General features: G+C 39.8%; 1 protein-coding gene across 1 annotated transcript in view; it reads right to left on the bottom strand.

Moving 5' to 3' along the window:
* Positions 1–356: 356 nt before the first annotated feature.
* Positions 357–19,911, bottom strand: part of LOC106952428 (ATPase family AAA domain-containing protein 2B-like) — a gene marked incomplete at its 5' end in the record, with an annotated part of 95,828 nt that continues 76,273 nt past the window's right edge. Inside the window, 2 exons of the mRNA XM_015040526.1 lie at positions 357–722; positions 10,800–10,928. Of these exons, the coding sequence (XP_014896012.1) occupies positions 681–722; positions 10,800–10,928 (171 nt within the window). The remainder of the gene's footprint in view (positions 723–10,799; positions 10,929–19,911) is intronic.

The following is a 19,911-nucleotide window of genomic DNA, read 5'->3' as shown; positions in this document are numbered from 1 at the left end:
GGGGGGGGTGGGGGGGGGGGGGGGGGGGGGGTGTGGGCGTTTCCCCCGCCTGTGGCTCAGATATCGAGCGGCTCAAGCGGCTGAAACGGCAGAAAGACTCGGCAGCGTAATAGTGCGGCGATAACTGGCCCGTACGGCGAGGAGTTCCACCCCCCTGTTAAGGTAAAGAGGAGGGGGCTGCAACAGTGATTCAGGACGCGGCGGTCGGTCCTCTTCGACGCAGCGCTCCGCATTCACACTTTTGCTGGTGAGGGTCTCGTTAGGTTTGTGTGTGTGTGTAGGTGTGTATGAGCTGACGGCTGTGGAGAGAAGCGTTCAGGTTGCCAAGAGACGTCACCCGATTTGTTTTTTTTTTGTTTTTTTTTTTTTAGTGAGTTGAGAAGTGTTCCCAAGAGCAGCATGGATATTAGGATAGCACCCGAGTAGCACCAGGGTTGCCCGTCACTGTGGGTGTGTGTTTTGTGTGTGTGTTTGTGTTTGGTTGTGTTGAATGGATGTGGATATGGCCAGGTTCCTGAGACGATAGCACCAATGAATGTCCTCATCCTCACAAATCGGGATTGATTCGCGAGTGTGTGAGTGTTCTTTTTTTTTTTTTATATTTATTTTTTTTGTTTGTTTGTGAGTCTTTGTGGTCCCAGGCGGATCAGGATCTACCTGAAAAGTTTCTTCTCTCCACTTCACAGGAATGTATCAAAATGCTGGATTCTCTCCTCCATCTCCTGCGACACAAACAGAAAAACACACACACAAAAAGAGAGAGAGAGAGAGAAGCAGACACAGATCAGCACAAACCGCTTAATCTCAAGCCAACACAGCAAAATTGGATGTGTGTACAAAAGCATCTGTGCAACCGCCGTTTCAATATTACTTGGAAATTTCCCACAGCAAACAACAGCTTTCACCATGATAAATGATGTAAAGTGGAGTAAAGCCGTCGCTGGAGTAAGATGGGCGATTTCTCTCAGCGTGAAAACAGCAGAGTTTGACACTGACTACATCTGAGCGGAGCCAGAGGAAGAGAGATGGATGTTAGGCTGCAATAGACCATGATTAATGCCTTGAAGATGCTATGCTGCGTGTGTTCTCTAATCTGAACGGCTGATCGGCACGCGCGTGACAGACGCCCCTACCAGATATCAATTTCAGCAAAAGTTTAAATAAAAAAAATAAATTAAAAAAAAAAACATCAACTTTTCAGCAAAAAGCAATTTTGAGCATCTGAAGAGGGTAAACTTTTTCAGACGGGAGCCGCTTTGCATTAGAAACTTTGAAACTCCCTGTAGAAGCTGGAGAATGACTGCCAACTATAGGCGTTCTCTCCAAAGGCCTGGGCTGATGAGGTTTTAATAGTCTTCATTTTCTTTTTATGTAAATAAATTCGAAGAGATCGCTGCATCCAAAATAGACAAGGGGCTTTAGAACAACATACCTGATGATTACTGTTGTGCTTTTCCAGGGTGGAGAGATTACACAGCCAAGATCATTAAAACACACACACACACACACACACACACCCACACACGCACACACACACACACGCACACACACACACACACACACACAGATTGGGTGAATACAATTTAATTTTATGTATTTTCTCTAATCGACACAAAGTCAAAAATTACACATACAGACTCACATATAAATTTTAATTTGCCAAAATACAGGTAAAAACCCCAAGTTGAATCTCAGCCACACATCCACAGGTTTTCACGTGACAGGGTGAATATTTGACAGTTTCCCTTTAGCGGGATTTGGAAGAGCCGATTCAAACTGTTTTTGTTTCCTGGCACATATTCAACCTCTCTGCATAACATCCAGATATTCTGACGGGGTTGAGGTCGGGGCGTTGGCATAGTCGTTCCAGACGCTTACTGGCAGTTTGCATTTTCTATTCCAAAACCAATTTTGATAGATTTTAGAGTCGTCTGTCTTGTGTTCAGATTTCAGCCAACGGATTGAAGGATTGTTGGCGAGCAGCGCCTAACCTAAACTCAAGACAATCCAGACTTGCCGTGGAACTTACCAGAACGGGCCGTCCCTGTGGAATGTCAAGACCAAGCTCTTGAGAAAAACCTCGTCCCCCTAGCATCCACACTTCTCTACCTCCTCTCCTCCGCTCTATTTCTACTCTGTCACCTCTGACAGACTGGAGAAAAAGCATCTTCCAAATGCATAAAGTTGAACACACCTGACCCAATCCACCCCCAGGTGTAAATGTCGAAGACCAACCCAAGAACTCCATAAACTAGAAACTGCTAGGACCCGGATCTCTCTGCCCGAGGAAAAAAAAAGAGAATTTTCAAAAACCATCGAGAAAACTTTTGTGGTCAGAGGGGACAGGGATGTGGCACGGGGGAAAGATAAATGTTCCAAGAGTCCAAGTGAGACCTTTAAACCTAAAAACGCAGTAGGAACTGTGAAGGAAGGTGGAGGAAGGCAGCACCGTGCTTAGGATCACCACAATGATGGAACAAGAACCAACTCCAGACTCTTCAACTTCACCTCAAACCCACATGGAAAAGGAACGCAGCCAAACACAGAGCTTCTAAACAGGACACTGACCTGAAGTTTATTAAAGATTTATAAGCTTTGAACACCAGGAATCGGATTCACTACATGAACTACCATGTTTGTCAAAGTTGATCAAATATTTAAACAGAATCGTGCCAGAACCTTGTCAACGGTTCCAAAATGTGTTCTATGCAATGTACGACAAGGGCATCACACAAAGCAGTCTGTGTGTACAAAGCTTTTTTTTATGTTCAAAAATAAATGTACCTGAAACGTAGACTGAAAATCTTGTTTTTTAGAAATCGATTCCAGCATGAGCACAGAGGAGACCAAAGGCATAATTAAAACAAAACTTATCAAAGTAATGAATGCATGTAATCTAGTAATTGGCAGTGAAAATTGTGAAATTGGATAATTTAATCACTTAAATGTCATGATGTAATGTAATCTAAAGTAAATGCTGCATCGAGCCAGATGTTAGTGGTAAAGAACCAGCAGGTCTAAATGTCCCGATGGAGAACAATAGCAAACCTGGACCATGTTCCAATCAAAGCATTACCACCATGCTAATGCAACTATTTAACATTCAGATTTACTTCTGCGCTTTAGCCGGACACTCGACATCTTGCACAACCTTCATACTTACTTTTAGTAACGAGCTTGCAAGACTTTGCAAGGACCAACGGAACATCAATGAACCAGCTTGTTCAAAACCAACATGGAGCGTTTGCAGTGCAATGATGTCAAAAAAATATAAGCAGTGTATTTATTGTTTTAACTTTTATCGCACAAATTAAGCCCTCGGTACTTCTGCCTCAGCCATTAACAGCAGGTCGCGCAGACTGTAAACGATAACGGGGCAATAAGAGGTGGAAGCGATGCGCGACTGCATGAAATATGACTTATTTAGAAAAATCTAAAAAGGCGTCAGGCCATTAAACACGCCCAATGTTTTAGGCACATGTATGCTTTAAGCATCTGTGATTTTTTTATTTATTTTTTAATCCCCCCCATTTATCACTTGCACAACCAACACCGAGATGCTAATGAGCTCCGCGCTGCTCTGCAGATCTAAAAGTTTATCAGCCTCGGAGGCTTGGGACTGCATCGTCTCTAAAGTCTTTGCCGTTGCAACGCGTACCCCTGCGGTTGACCAGATGCAGTTACATTAGAGGACTAAACAGGGGAGCGGCGGGGGGCTTTCGAACACGTTTACTCAAAGTTAAGGGTTTGTGGCGCAATAAAATCCCCCTGGGTCAGACAGAAGCCACTGTTAATAGGTTGGCTAAGGTCAAAGGGTGTTGAGGGAGTTCAGCAAATTCACTAGCATGTTAAGGCGATACCTGTGTAGCTCTGAGGAAACCAATTCAGATTAATTCTGGTCATTTTGCTTCTTCATTTCATACTTATATGTTTTTAGTTTTTTTGTATAAAACGGAAGACATCTGAAACCAACCGCGAGTCGAATGCAAATTGCGGCTCACTAGAGTCTGCTCGTCGTCTAACAAAGAAATGTGGCCATCCGACTCACGTAAACATCACACCATCCGGATCAGGATCCATATCAATCAAAACGGGACGCGCCATAAAAATCTCCAGAAAATAATAGTCAGTTAACAAGAAATGACATGCCTGGTTTAAGCAGTCGATGAGTGTTTATACTTAAAATTAATTAAACACAACCGAGCTGCTACCGAGCATCCAATAGACCTTAAATGATTTGCAACGTCAAGAGTACGAGTACGGGGCGTCTTGGGTGTGCAGAATGGAGCGACGAGGAGACGTAGGTGTGAAATGGAGTAACAAATCGCTGTGGAGTCGTGGGGAATAACAGAGCCGTTTATTTAGCCAATTGCTTTACGGCTCTGAACTGGATTTCGTAAAACTACACGGACATCTGCGGCGTATATCTGCTGAATTTCATGCAACCCGTCTTGGTGGAAGCATTGTCGCAGCACGCATTTGTATCCGTCCCACCCTGAAAACTCCTTAACTGCACTTTAAACGTTCAGGCAATCAAAAACATCCTTAAATTTATATGATCCGTTCAGATGTGAATCGACGGCATCTTTTTTATGCACTGGGCTCAGCTATTAGACATAAATTGAGCACAGATTGCTTAGGATCAGACTAGATGATAGGGATGATAAAACGGTAAACGCTGAAAGAAGCAATGCAGGAGTATAGTTAAAGTAAAAGGTGTTTGGAGCCAAAAGCGGCATATTTAACAGGGACCCAACTGAAGTGTTTCTCTGCAATATGGAGGAAGATCAAGGCAAAATAAGCTTACTGCTAGATAGCTTCATAAGTAATTACTTGTGAAGCTATCTAGCAGTAAGCAAATCTAGCAAATCCAATTGGATTTGTTGGACAGTATTAATACTATGCAATAAAGTAAACATCTGGCGGGAGCATGCTCGTTTCCCTTAACACATCATCCATTTGTGACACAGGTGTTAAATTACCGAAGTGCACCGATTTAGTTTGAACTCATCTCATCTACCTCCATCAGAGAAACTGATTTTCATTTCCCAGCTACAATTTCCTACAGCTGTGTGTGTCCGGTTGGTTAGCAATGAAAAATCAACAGCGCAAGTGTTTTTTTTTTTCCCCTCCCTCTGCTACAAAAGACAAAGTGCTGAAAGATGACAATCTCGTGTGTTATTTCTGCACAAAAGGTGTTCTTTCACGAGCCAAACAACAGCTCCAACGACAAATGGAAGGGCTGCATTGTGTTCGCTCCGAAATGGAAAAAAAAAAAAAAAAGGAGTTTTCTGTTTCATGAAGGTTTTCTCTTTGTGCGCGACTGTTCATCGCAGATACAAATAGTCTCAAACGACACTCGAGCCTTTCAGAATCTGTTGTCCTGAATTCAAACAATCCAGATTGTTTTTTTTAAATTAATTTTTAGAGCTCAATTGTTTTTCAGTCCTGTTGTTTGGTAGGGTCGTGGCGACATCAAAAAGAAAGACAGAAAAACAGCATGTTTTAGAAACAATGAAGACTTCAGAGCATATTTTAGGCGTCTAAATGTCAAACCAGGAGAGAAACGAAGAGTTCCAAGTCCACTCTGAAAGTTTATATAGTTTATAAAGTAAAAAAAAAAAAAAAAAGAAACTAAAATTTAGAGATATTTCAATAAGATGGACGGACTGATAGATGAGTCTTTAGCAGCTCATGCAAAATAAGCAAAAAATTGAACAAACTTCTACAGAGTTCAGTTGGTTTAAACTGATGCACCATATATCGGTACCAGCATCATGATCTGCCGATATTTTTTTTAAAGACATCGGTATCGGCCCAATGAATAGAACTGGGCCAATATTACCAACCGATATTTGCTTTCTTCTTGTTGTCATTTATTCCTGTAGGGGAAGGTGCTTAGGAGTGGATTTTATCGTACCGTTTACCATTTATCAAGGTACATTTCTTATCATGATTGTTGTCATAATAAATTTAAATTAATGATCAAAAATCCCAAAATTGTCCATATTGTTGGGATTGTTTTTTTTTTTTATTCACTGTTTGTTCAATAAAGGTGTGTCAGTAAATTTGAAAATGTGATTAAATGCAGTTGCTGTGTGCATCTTAGTGACTGAAATCACACTTCTTTACGTCATTTTGTCCTAAAGATTTGTATTACAATTGGTTGGTTTTTCAAGAGGAGTATTTATTCTTTGGGGACCAGGAACTTGGTGCCATGAATTCAGTCACACAGTTACCTGAAGAAACGAGGTAATAAATAGTTCTTATCATCACTTTTATCATTATCGCAATATTATCAAAGTATCGTGATAAAACTTTACGTTTACATTGCCCTCCCTCGGAAGAGACAACGTTGGCCATGATCTTTGTTTGTCCATGTTGAAAGAGCAGTGAAATATATACAACATATACAATGACGGAAAATATCGGTTATCAGCCACAACACCAATATTAATATCAGATATCAACAAATTTTCATCCCTGTTACTTCAGCATCATATTGAGCTGTCACCCTGCACAGATCCAGGTACTTTGGGCCAATCCGAACCAGAAAGTTTGGATAAAAGCCGAGCCGGGTTGCCGTGGCGAACAGAGCAGACACAGTTCCTCTTGCTGTAACTGTAAGAGGGCTGCGGTTCACTCCATCGGCTGAAAGGTCAACCCCCTCTGAAGACAGACGAGTCATGCCCGGAGGACGACGGAAGGCGAAGTACAGAAGACAAATGTATGGACATGCTCCGTTTCACTCAGCGCTACGATTTACACACAAATACCACGCGCCGCTACACAGCGCTACATTAAAGTCGAAGGTAGCTACTGACGCCACATCCGACACGAGTGCCGCCCGCACGCCTTCTTCGCTCTCTGGGGAGTTTTACAAGGAGAGATGACCTGCTGGGGGAGTCAAGCTGCCTGTTGAAAACACTGGCAAACAAAACACGTGCCAGATGAGCTGACATTTCTGCTCTCCAAACACCAATTTGGGCTGGCAGCATGAGATGAGCCCAGACGCGCACCCCCCCTACACCTCCACCTCCTCCAGCGGGCCTGTCGACAGACGGCACCACCTGGCTGACTGGCTCGCTCTCTCCCGCTCTCTCTGCTACTTCCCCTCTCTGACATTCTGACAACCAGCCCTGGCTACCAACGGCACGACACCACCACCACCATCGCTGGCCCCCTGTCTGCGCTGACATCCTGCTGCAGAAGCAGAGGCAGCAGCAGATGACCAGATGGGATTCTGGGAAGCTATACAACAGTCACTTCTGTAAAGAAGACTGTCAAAAGAAATTAGCGGCAAATAAAAAGAAAAGGTCATCAGCATTAGAGATCTGTTCAGCTTTTATCGAGGAGGGTGGGAGGGGGACTTCCTGTAGCAGGGAGGGGTTCTGCCTGACAAGATTTTATATTCTGATAAAATCATCTTCTGCTCAAGTCAAAATTTGGACACAAAGAAATAAATAAAAAAAAATAAAAAAAAGTGACATGCCAAACTGGCTGAGACTTGTGTGGCATGCTCTCCGGGGATCTGTAATGAATCGTTTTGGATTACGGATCCCGTCTCGCCGCCACACGTCCACATCGCCATCGCCTTACCTTTTACGTGCCCTCGTTTAGAGCCTCCGCTGTCCTCATTAGGACTTCTTCTGGGGCCAAGAAAGCCACTGATACAGAAAACGCCTCCATCTCAACCTGATATAAACGGCACTGATGCCATCATTGCTCGGCTCCCACTTCCACAGAGGATTCATATCCTGGTTCTGTCATGATCTTGGATACTTTGTGTTTTGTGTGTGTGTGTGTGTGTGTGTGTGTGTGTGTGTGTGTGTGTGTGTGTGTGTGTCAGGTTATCTCAGTGTGCGCCGTGTGTCTGGATCTAAACTCCTACAACAGGGATGCGTCTTCCCAGACATCTTTTGTGTACCGCGACTTTTTTGCGAAGGCAGAAGCAGCTACAAAATACACATGGGTAACTCGATAAAAAAAAAAAGTTGGAGAACTGTAAATGTTATTTCAGGAATTTTTTTTTGTCAACGTTCAATAGCAGAACTTAATCTGTAGCATCTCTTTTTCACAGATCTGTGATTTATAGTAGATTTCTTTAAACCAGGTTGGGTGGATGAAGAGGAGAGGAGGTCAAAGTTGCATCTTTCAGCAGTGGTATAAACAGAAAACTAAAAAAAAAGCTAAATTAAAACAAAAATGAACAGACTTATGGACAGAATAAAGATGTGGATTGATAGAGGTCGGACAGACGATCCAAAAGAATAAATGAAACTCATCTAGAGCTGCTAATACTACAAAAAAAAAAAGACAACTTATTCTTATTTCAAAAATCTACTGTATATACACTTTGTTGTCATTTCTGAAAAATCACTATTTGGTTTCCATTTCTAGGTTATTAGAAAAATGGGATGAAAACAATCCCTTCTATATGATGTTGATATTTATGGAAAATTAAGTGAAAATAAAACCAGATATTTCTAAGAATACATTACTGGTCCTTTAACTTTTATTCTGTTGTGGAATTCAATCATATAAGAAAAAAAACATTGTGGAAGCACCAAAGTGTCACAGTTTGCAGACTTTTTCAAAACATTTTCAGACTACAACGTGACCCTGTTCATCTTTATAAGCTACTTTTTGTATCCGCTCAAATGTTCTTTATATTTTTCTAAGTTTAAACTTGCTGATCAAAAAGAAGAGGCTGTCTCATTGCAGGTTACACAGGAAAAACCACAAATGATCAAAGAATCCACAGTGAGAGGTAAAACATCTTACAGCATAAAAAAAAGCAGTGTGACGGCAGCAAGTCAGTGTCTACAAAATATCTTGCTCTCTAATAGAATCTCATTAAGAAAAAAAACTATAGTAAAACAGTCTTTTTTTCTTTTTAAACAAGTCATTATAGTGTCATTAGCAGGATTAACGTCTTGTGATGAGTGCGCTGGCAGCCCTCAGAGATGAGTACCTTTGTCTAATCAGTTTTCGAGCATCACTCTTCTTCTCGCCTAAAAATGATCACTTATGGCTTTGAAATAGAAAAATGGCAACAAGCAAATGATTGAGAGCATCCAAACAAAGTATTTCATGAGGTCACAACGTCCTTCACTAATGTCTCATAGTAATTAATGGGAGCTTAAAGACATCATACTATTTGTATTTTCTTGTAACCCGTCTCCCGGGTTACAGAAAATATCAAATTAGATATATGTGTTAAACTGAGTGTGATATGCGTGACAAGCAATGAGTAATTAATTCACATATTGGTGCCAACATGTGAAACGAACAGAGCATCATTTGTTTGCACCTTGGTAAAGAGGAATAGAAAGACTTTTTAAATATAACAGAAACAATTTTTAATTTACACATTCCTTTAAGTCAAGTCAAGAGTTTTATGGAATGACTAATGAGTAACCTATAAGTTTAAGTTTTCCCTGCAGTCTGACTAGGATGTGACACAGAGGCTCACTTCTCTTGGGGATTAACCGCCAGGCAGAACCAAGTCACATGTTTGAGCTGCACGGAAACCAATGGTTAAAAATGTGAAGAACAGATGAATAAAAGCTTACAGCTGGAAAACTGCAGTGGCTGCTATTGTTGAGCTACCGAGACTCTATGCAAGCCTTTAGACACCACACATATATGAAAAAAAGATTGCTAAAGAGTGATACCAGGAAAAGAAAAAGAAAAAAAAAATTTTTCCTCTCTTAACATCATAAACGTAAACCCTACTGAGATTTTTATCTGGAACGGCTTTGGTCAGATGAGACAAAATTGAGCTTTTCAGCACGGAGTATGAAATATATGCTTTTGCAGAAAAGCACATCTTGTTTGCTGGTTACCATGAAGGAAGGATCTGTGATGCTATGTCTTTCTGGTAACCTTATCAACTCTTCGAAATGTCAGTTTAAACTAAAATGTAAAAAAAAAGATCTAATGGATTTCGCCCCAAAACTGGAAATGTAACGCCATCGTGTTTTTTAACCAAATAAAGTAAGACAAATAGACAGAAATGGCTTCCCAGACACCTAATCTACTTTCTTTAAAGTCTCAGTGAACTAAACACAAGTGTCCTATTTGCAAAAGTCTGACTTTGTTTAAAACAATTATTTGTTAGTATAGAATGTCTTTACCACTAAGTGAATATTTACCAAGTTACAGATTAGATTTTTGGATCATTTTCTGTGTTACATTATCTTCTCGTAACAAAGTCATTTATTTTGGGGCGTTTCACTAGAGATGCACAGATCCGGTATTGATATTTGTATCGGTTCTGATATTGGAAAGAAGTTGAGAAGGGGTATCCATTAGGGCAGATCTATTCAGTCTAATTCTATACTTTGAGCAACGTCATGCTCTATTATTTATTTTACATTACATTTAGAACTCCTAATTGCACTTTCTGAACCATTTGAAAGAAGGTTTGTTGCATTATTTTTTTTACATTTTTGGCCAAGATGGTCAACCTGTTGTTTTATCAGTCTCGGTATCTTTATTATTTATTTTAATTTGACCATTTGATTCCTAATTACACCGTTGTGTTGTTTTTACATGTTGGACCAAGCCATTGGTGTATTTAAGTGTGTTGATCCAATCCAATTTTCTGTAAAGGATCGGTATCAGCCGATACTAAACCTCATGTATCGGTATCGGAAGTGAAAAAAGCGGATCGGTGCAGGTACAAGCCCTCAAATTGGGTGTCGATAATCGTAGCTAGCACTGAGCATTTAGTAGTGCTAGCTACGGTACCACACGGTACCACTGAGATGGGATTCGGGGAGGAGAGTTCTAACCTGCAGCAGCCGGGTCTTGTCGTATTCTCTGCGGTGCCGATAGATACACTGGCTAAGGAGGGAGTAGAGTCTCTCCAGCTGCTCCACGCTGTAGCCCTCACTCTTCTTTACCACCATACTCAGCAGAACCTGCAGGAAACATGTAAACGGAGATGTTACAAGGAACACATTAACGTTTTAAACATTCTGGGGGAAAAAATAAAAATAACTCAAATGCATATCATGAATTATTACCGTGTTTACAGAGAGAGACGGTAATGATACAGACACAGGCAGACAGTCGTACGTGGCCGTATGACCTGGCACGTAAAGCGAAGCCTGGCGCGGCGAGTGGCGCTTGGAGATGCGGCATTTAGAAGTCAGAAGTATTCAAAGGCAATTAGGATCAGAGTGACAGCTAATTAAAGGTAATCATAATTAGAACTAAGTTTACATTTCACTGCTACTTTAATTAAAACATTCGGAGCAGTCGAAGGCTCTTCTAATTGACCTGTTCTTCACATTTTACCCAAGTCAAAGTCAGCTACTCTGTGCGGGTTTAGTCAAACGCCGGGCTCATCAGAATGCAAAGGGCTGCGACTGCAAAGGCACAATAATTAATGTTATCACCCCTGACACCAGGCAAACAGGGAAACCTCCACAGCAATAAACTTGCGCATATGTGTGTGTGTGTGTGTGCGTGCGTGCGTGTCTTTTGTACCCGAGGTAGGCAGTGTCCATGTGTCTAAAACAAAAATCAAGGCGATATTGTGATTAATAAGACATGCGTGTTTGTCAGAGCCTTTCATCAATGAACATGTGAGAGGTAATTACAGTGAACAGGGAGGAGGGAGGCGTGTGGGGGGATTACAGAGGTAAAAAAAAAAGGGCCAGCAGCGTATTAATCACTGAACTTCATCTAACAATGATCTGCGGTTAAATAAGAGCGCCTTGATTAAAGCTAACATATGAACAAGCACCAAGAGAAACTTCACTGCCCTTTTAGGTGAAAATTTGGCCAAATCAAACAATTCTTTGCTTTTTTTTTTTTTTTCTTTGTTCCTTAGCTCAAACTGTTCCGACCGAAGCTGCCGAGTTTTAAACCGACTGAATCTTACAGCTGTTACCGACGAGGTCTCAACAGCAGCAAGCAGGAGCAAAGCGCCGCTTAAAAATAGAACAGCTGAGACATTATAAATGCAACATTATCACAATGTTATGTTTGAGTCAATGTAAGGAGGAAACAGAATATTTGTCTTGGGGATTTTTTTCTGTGTGTACTGACTGTTTTCAATAATGCTGCTGCACATTTGTAAGCATTTTGTGATGTCAGCAACAAAAGCATTGTTACCTGCTGTAATGACATCATCATATTACGGGTGATGTCACCTGTGATGGTGGCATCAAATCAGCGTCACAATTTGAGTGACATTAAATGTGTAATTCAGTAAAACCTGAATTAATGGTTTGATTATCTGTGGCTGAAGTACTGAACCTTTGGTTCTGAAGCTACAAATGGCAGAAAAAGATGAAGAACTGAGCATTGGATGTACATGTTAAGATAATAAATGATAGTGTAAATAGTTCTTCTGCTGCTCGTTTCCATTGTATTTCCACTACAGAATGAAAGCAACATTGAAAAGTTGCATTTTTTAGAGTGTCATTTGTTTGTTCTTTTGATTGAAACTTAACAGAAATAAAATGTTGGTTCTTTCTTAAAAATTTAATAAGAATTATATTAACTTTTTCTCAGAAATAATGTTTCTGTGAGTTGGAAGCACTGCTGACCCCAGATCGTAAGGTACTCTATATGTACTAGTCATGAATAAATCAAATGAAGAGGCACACACATGCTTTTATTGCTTCCTGAGTGCACACGAAAAGTCTACATGAGGCTTTATTTGCATAAATTATTGGTGTTGCAAGCAGAACTGCAGTTTACTAGCTTGTTTATGGAATTAACAGAGGAGATCCAACAAGCAGTCCTCTGCTGGCTTAAACTCATTTCTGCTCTTCTTTAAGGACTTTTAACACTAAAAAATGTGCAGTAGAAAGATCATAGCTGTTACTTTCAACAAAAACCGCATGTTTCTCACCTTTACTTGAATTTTAATAAACTCGAAAAAGGGCATCAAACCATACGGTGTTCAGATGTTTGCAGATTTCAGCTGCCAATCAGAAATAGCAGCTGATCAGCAGAGAATTGGTCAATTCCCATCTTTGGCTGATTGATTGGTGCAGCTCTAATTAACAGCAATGAAGAACTAAAATAAATGCACTCAGTCAAATCCAAGCCATAACGCCATAAATACCCAGATTAACGTTTTTAGCAAGCTTTAACTGTTATTTTACATCAAAAAGTGTCTGTAACCGTTTTTTTCCTGTTTGTTTTTATTTGAACTGAATTTAATCATATTTTCTGCCTTCTGTTTTTCGGAAATTTAACACCAAATGAATTAAATCATACACTCCATCTTGTGCTATTATTAAATCAGAAATAAACATTGGGATTTAATCTGATTTTTGGTTTCACATATGGCCTGTTGGGTCCCAATTAGTTCAAACTGGATGAACATCTGTGAAATGTTTTTTAATGTTAGTACTTAACTCTAAGCAAATAAAGCCAGTCTTTCTGTATACAGCCCACACCAACCAGATTAAGTCTTTATTCAGCAGTTAAAAAGTTACAAAAACGAAAACTTACGTTTTTATAATGCTGTGTTGTACCCCACATATGCACAATTTACTTCAATTTTAGACTAGACACAGCTAAAACATTGACTATTATTAAGAAGGAAGAAAAATCTGTTCACCTTTTGAACCCAAAAGCGAGGAAACAGGACTGGATGCATACATTTATAAACTTAATTCCTGAAGAGTTCTTCATAAAAACAAAGAGAATGATGAACAAGCCTGACAAGCCACTTCATGAGACTGTTATAAAACTGTCTTCAGCCAGAGGCTTTTTCAGATACGTTGTAGCACAGACTGCTACAGGAAATTCTTCCTGCACACCGCCATAAGCATCTACAACAACTCTGAAGAAAACATTTAATTTCCCTCTGTGATTCATAAAGTTTCTTTGACTTGAATATCTTTCAAACATTCACATGTGCAGCATGGTAGGATAAGATTTTAACCTGAAAACCTCCAATTGGTCCTTCTAGTAAATCTAAATAATAGCTATACATAAAACACACACTCACAAACCTTTACAGGCTTTTGTAATAACATTGTGGACAATAACAAAAAATAAATAAATAAATCTAACTCAATCATTAGACACTGACTATGTCCTGCTGGTGTCTGTTTTGTGCTTCAGTGTCAAATCGTTTCTTTGCTTGGATCAATTCAATACAGCTCAGAGATTTAAAAAAAAAAAAAAAAAAAGGGATAACATTGCTGTCAGATGCCTTTTTAAACAGCCACGCCTAAAAAGCTCCAATCAGCATCATTTCGACCCGTCGCGCAAACATGAGAACAGGAAGGTAATTTTCCAGCCTTCCCTTTGTGCCACAACTGCAGCATTCCTTTCCATTTCCATCATGCTTCTGCTTCAGTATGATAGAGAGAACACCTTTTTTCCTTTCCTCCGTAATGCAAGTCCTAACCTCGAGCTATACTCAGTGTGTAACAGAGCCTCTCCTCACCTCATTTTCAGCCCCATTTTAACACTTTTGAACAACAAAAACCTCTGCTTCCAGCATGTTTGTCTTTTCTCTCTTTTCATGTTCCACATTTTTCTTTTCCTCCTCCCCTGTCCGTCCTCTCGCTTTCTTCTCTGCCTCGCGCAAAGCTGATTGCAGCAGTTTACTTCCCGGCCCTTATTCTTGCCGGCTTGATCGGGATGCCGCCGTCAGTGTGTGGTAAATGGTGTGCGAGTGTGTCTTACACAGGCTCAGTGACTGAGTGAGCTCGCAGCACACAAAAGGCCAGTAATCCCTTGCATTAAAGACTACTACTGACATGGGCCATTTAACCTTAGCCCTCTAAACTCCCTGCACTATTGTCCCCTCCCCATCTTTCTTCACATCTCTATTCTCAAGTGTCTTCAGACCACAGATCGAGTTTGTGGGATGCTTCTGCTGGAAGAGAACAAATCACGATAGTGATATACGGAGCTATAGTGCCTTACAAGAATATCCCTACTTCTTACATTATTTCACATTTTGTCATGTTACAAATACAAATTTTAAAGGTGAGGTATTATGCTCCTTTGAAAAAAAAAAAAAAAAGGATTAATCCCGTCGCCTATACAAAACATGTTCATTAAATTGCACAAAATCATTCTTAGATAATGAGATAACCTGCTGGCTTTACCGCCCAAACTCAGCGTTTACACTCGCATGTGAAAATAGTTGCAAACAGATGCACAAATACACAACCATACATTTTTGAAAAGCAAAAGTTGAGCCTCCTGCACAACCAACAAGAATACAACAAAAGGTTGTCATTTCCAGTGGCCATTGGTCGACTGTGGCTCTGTGACTGAGGGTAGAGTTGTCATCTTGTGATCGGAAACTTGTACGTTTGATTCCAGCTTCCTCCTGGTGTGTCCCAACTCATCTCCGAATTGCCTACCAATTTGAGTATCGGTGTATAAATGTGTGCAACATTTGTGAGTGCAAACGTACACACAGTGTCGTGACTGTTGAATCCAACTTAATTGGAAGGTTTTTGAAATGGCTCATTTTCCAGACACCAAAAAGTTTAACTTAAACCGGCTGTTTTTTTTTTTTTTTGTTTTTTTGTTTTTTGCTTTTTTGTTTTTAAGTGCTTGGGCTGTTTTTAGAAGGAGTAGAGACCCAAATGGGTGTATAAAAATGCGCAAAATGTGACTTTTTACACAATAACCCCTAGGGTATATAGGGTTGGGGTACTTTTAATTGGTTTTCATAAAGTACTTATTTCCAGTAAATAAATAATGAATAGCATATAAGTGAATTCTAATGATTTTTCCCCCCCTAATAAACATGCATTTTTATTTTACTTGAAGTCTGATTTCACATTTTGATGCCTTGAAATTGCCCTCTGTCTCTTTAAGAAGCTTCTGCTCTTTTAGCAATTCATCACGACAGTAACCACTTGTAACCATTCTCAGGAAGCTCGGCCAGAGAGTGAGGCTCCGAGGACGAAGTTTGTGGAAATAGGTGGCGCTTTTTGAGAGCAAGTGTTGAGGTGCCTCTGAATCATTGCCACAGGCAATCCAAGGATTTTCTAAACATGGATGGAAGACTCAAAGCAACACTCCAGGTGTGTTTTTGATGCGGAAATAACATCATAACATTAAGTTCAAAAGAGGTGATTTTACATTTAATATTTTCACTTGTAAAAATTTTGAAAGGCCTCGCTTGATTTGCTTCCACTTCACAAGTTTATATTGGTTGATCACACATAATCCTGTTAAATACGTTTTAGTTTGGTGTTGAAACGTGGCAAAGTGTGAAGACATTCAAAGAAGTGCATAACAGTGTCACAACTGAAACCCGATACCTTTTTTGCAGCGGCGTAAACTTGTCTCACTTTCCCCAACAAAATGCGTTTCATAAATTCACAACTTTATGGCTTTGAGAAGAGACAGCGATTTACTCTTGTGAAATGTGTAAAGCGCTGCTGTGATGCTGTCTAAGTTTTATCGTGTTGCACACAAAGCTTCTGTTAAACAAACAAGCTGTGAACAATCATGCATGAAGACAGTAGCCGGCTGTGATGTGGTAGAGGGTCTACTTTGATCACTGAACGCGTTTCTGGCTACGCCGACTTGTGTGTGTAAGAGTTGGGGAGTCTTCCTCGGCGCTGGCTGAGAGAAAAGGGTTCGCAGGCGATAGGGGGCTTGAAACCCAACAGTTCCTGTCACCAGGGACACCATTAAGCCTTCGATATCTGCCTCGAAGAGCACAATTCCACTCCTCCTTCCTGTTTTCCTTTTTTTTTTCTCTTTACCCTCCACGTGAGGCACAACCAAATAAATGAATTATAAATTATTCCAGTTTGTTTGTTGCTATAAAAACCAGCGGAGTCTACAAGGCCGGAGGTGGTACATGATGGGGGGCGATTTGCAACAACAACAAAAAAAAAAGTCATGGGAGAAAATGGTACCTTTTACAGTGGACCTGGTCATAAAATACAAATGAAGGAGATTTATTTTTATCTCATCAGCCATGCAGACGGTCTGATTAATTTTGAACAAGTCTTTATTAAAAGTTTTTTTTTTTTTTATCAAAAATTATGCAGGGATATGTGTATTAGTAACTAAAGTAATAATTACTGTAATGTTATTTGGGAATAGTAGATAAAAATAAAAAAAAGCCAACATGAAGATATATGGAGTAAAGACTGAAAGAGTAAATGACTGTAGATTTCTTGGGGTCATTACTGATAATAAAATGACAAAGAAATCTCAAATTAGATACACAAAGTAAACTGTCTAAAACTCGATTTATATTCAATAAAGCTAAACGTGTCCAGGAGGAAACAGCTTTAGAAACTAGTAACCAAGAAAGAAAATAACCAAGTTAACAGGATTAGTAATTGGTTGGATGATGCTGCTGCTGGAAGACATTGGATTTAAAAATACGTTTATACATCTACCCACTCCTTTGAATGCGTAAATATAATTTATTGTTCTTTTTCTCGCCTCGTTTTAATTTATTTTCTTTACATACAACTGTTATTTTACTACACTAATTTCAATATACCTTTTTTTTTTTTAAAAGCAAAACAACAAAAACAAAAACCTACTGAACCTGCAGCTTTAGATTTCAGTGTCTTCAGTGAGATGCTAGAAAAAAAATTTAAGTGGTGTAACTCGAGTGAAAAAAAAAAAGGTCAGATGAAAATATATGGAATTAAATAATAAATCGAAATGTTATCATAGTCACCGCCGCGGAAAGATCAATAAAGGAGTTACTTTTGATCAATACGGAGTTCCGAGACTTTCAGCGGGTTTCCTGGGGATCGGACGGATCGAATCCTTCTAGATTATTTCCTGAAGAAATAATCTAGAAGTCAATCCGAGTTTAATAAGTGCCTTTCCTGGCGCATTTGAAAATTAGATTTAGCGAGAAGACCTTGGCTGGTGAACTAAGCTGACTGATAAAGTTTATCCATCTATCCAGCTTAGCACATAGTCATAATTAAATAAAGGGGGAGCTCAGTACGTTTACACCCTTACGCATTTATGGAAGGTTAAGTTCTACAAATCAAATATGGTTAGAGCGATGGCTCAAATATAGTCGTTGAGAAAGACGGAGACAGAGAGAGAGACAGGAAAAATATAGCAAGAGCCACAAACTGGTTTGGTCTTCTGAAAGAATGTAATAAAGAACACAAATAATCCATGGAAGCAACACGATCTTTCATTAGATGGATGTGGGAACATGTCATTTTAAAGATATCAAGAGATCCAATGTCATCAGTTAAAGAAGAACGCGGCTCCGTTTTGCTCCTCGCATGTGGAATGTAATCTGTGTGATGTTTATGTGTGCCGTGAAGTGAAAAGTGTTGTTTTGAATCATGCTGACCAAGCAATAAGCCTTGCAGACAGCCCATGTATTATGAGAATATGCTCCTGGAATTTATATATATTTATATATATGTATATAAAAAGTGCAAACAGAATGAAAAGGCTGGAGACATCAAACTCAGCAGAAAGGCTTAAAAGTGCTGGAGGTAAATGTTTATATAGAGACACATGGATAAGAATTTTGGTCCCGACAGATGTGGGTATCAAATCTGTTACTGCAAGAAGATAGAAGAGCATTGAAAAAAAAATATGTATTTTTGCCCTCCAGGCATAAAGAGCAGAGGTAACATCACACTGTGTGTGAGAAAATATCTGTACAATAGGATTTGACCCTTTAAGAACAAAGTTAAAATAATTAGATTTAACATTTTAGTTTGACTTTAGCATCATCAGCTTTCTCTGATGATGCTATTACTGAAGCTAGTTAGCTTCAGTAATAGCACCTACACTAAAAGGTGTTTGTTACTCCGACCTGATGGAGCGGTATGGTGCATTCAATGACTTGTAAGCAATCAGACCTTTCACTTTCAACAGCAAGTCACAATAAAAACACACCAACATGTCACGCTTAACCAGAAGGCGCGGCACTAAATTCCAACCAACGGAGGCTGAAAACACAAAACGTGTCGACCAAAAACGTAAAAGTGCCTGTAAGACTAAAAAGGTGAACAATAAATAAACCAACAAATACTTAACATTTGAAAGCCCTCACCTGAAGAGACAACTATATTCTGTGGATCGGCAGGTAATGACTTTTGAGTTTCATCAATGTGATCTATTTTCTTAAACCTTATCAAAACACAAAACTTAATATGCTAAATGATCAAGACAACGTAGGTCTGAAAAAAGTAATAACTGCAAGGCAATAATGCCTCCAGCCCTTCAGTCTGCTGTTTATGCATTTAACGTGAAAGCAAGTTGACAACGCTGCTTTCCCTCCGCCTCCCACTCTACCTTTCTCTCAGCCTGATTGGTTTACGAAAGCGTTTACTTCCACACTGAGCGACTGCACGCCGACTGTTCCTCAACATGGGGTCGACTTAAAGAGAAGCCAAGCGTTCAAAATGCCATTTTCATGAACTGTGCGACTAATCAGGAGTCCCAGATCTTAAGATTACACGGCGAGAAGGCGGAATACGTTTCAAGAGGGGCACAAGTGTTGCGAAAGGGTATAATAAGTCAAACTGAAGGTTTGGAGAAAATACGGCGAAACAAAAATGGCAGCAATAACAGATTGCTACGATTACATTAAAAGGTGTTGACACACCTGGTCACCACACACAAGGCCAGTGGGGGGTGGGGGGAGGGGGGCTGCAGCTATGTGACCAAATCAATATGTAAATAGCAGCACTGTCAACAACATAGAGCAGAATGAATGTAATGAAAAGAAGCACTTCAAATGCTATTTTACTGACAACCAAGCCGCAGACCAGCACTGCTATTATGCCGTTTTCTTTTGAACAGACATGTGGCTTGGCCACTTTGCCAGAGGGGCCCCTGCTGTCATTAGAGCTAAAAATGAAACAAGATGACAAACTGAAATAGCTCCTCTTTTTTTTTTTTTTTTTTTTTTTTTTTTTCTTCGGGTTTTCTTTAAAAAAGGAACAC

Source organism: Poecilia latipinna, unplaced genomic scaffold (assembly GCF_001443285.1).
Source record: "Poecilia latipinna isolate Pla-1442-1.1 unplaced genomic scaffold, P_latipinna-1.0 Scaffold514, whole genome shotgun sequence".
NCBI classification, from domain to species: domain Eukaryota; kingdom Metazoa; phylum Chordata; class Actinopteri; order Cyprinodontiformes; family Poeciliidae; genus Poecilia; species Poecilia latipinna.
The sequence above is the reverse complement of the archived record's forward strand: the minus strand, read 5'-3'. Positions and strand labels throughout refer to the sequence as shown.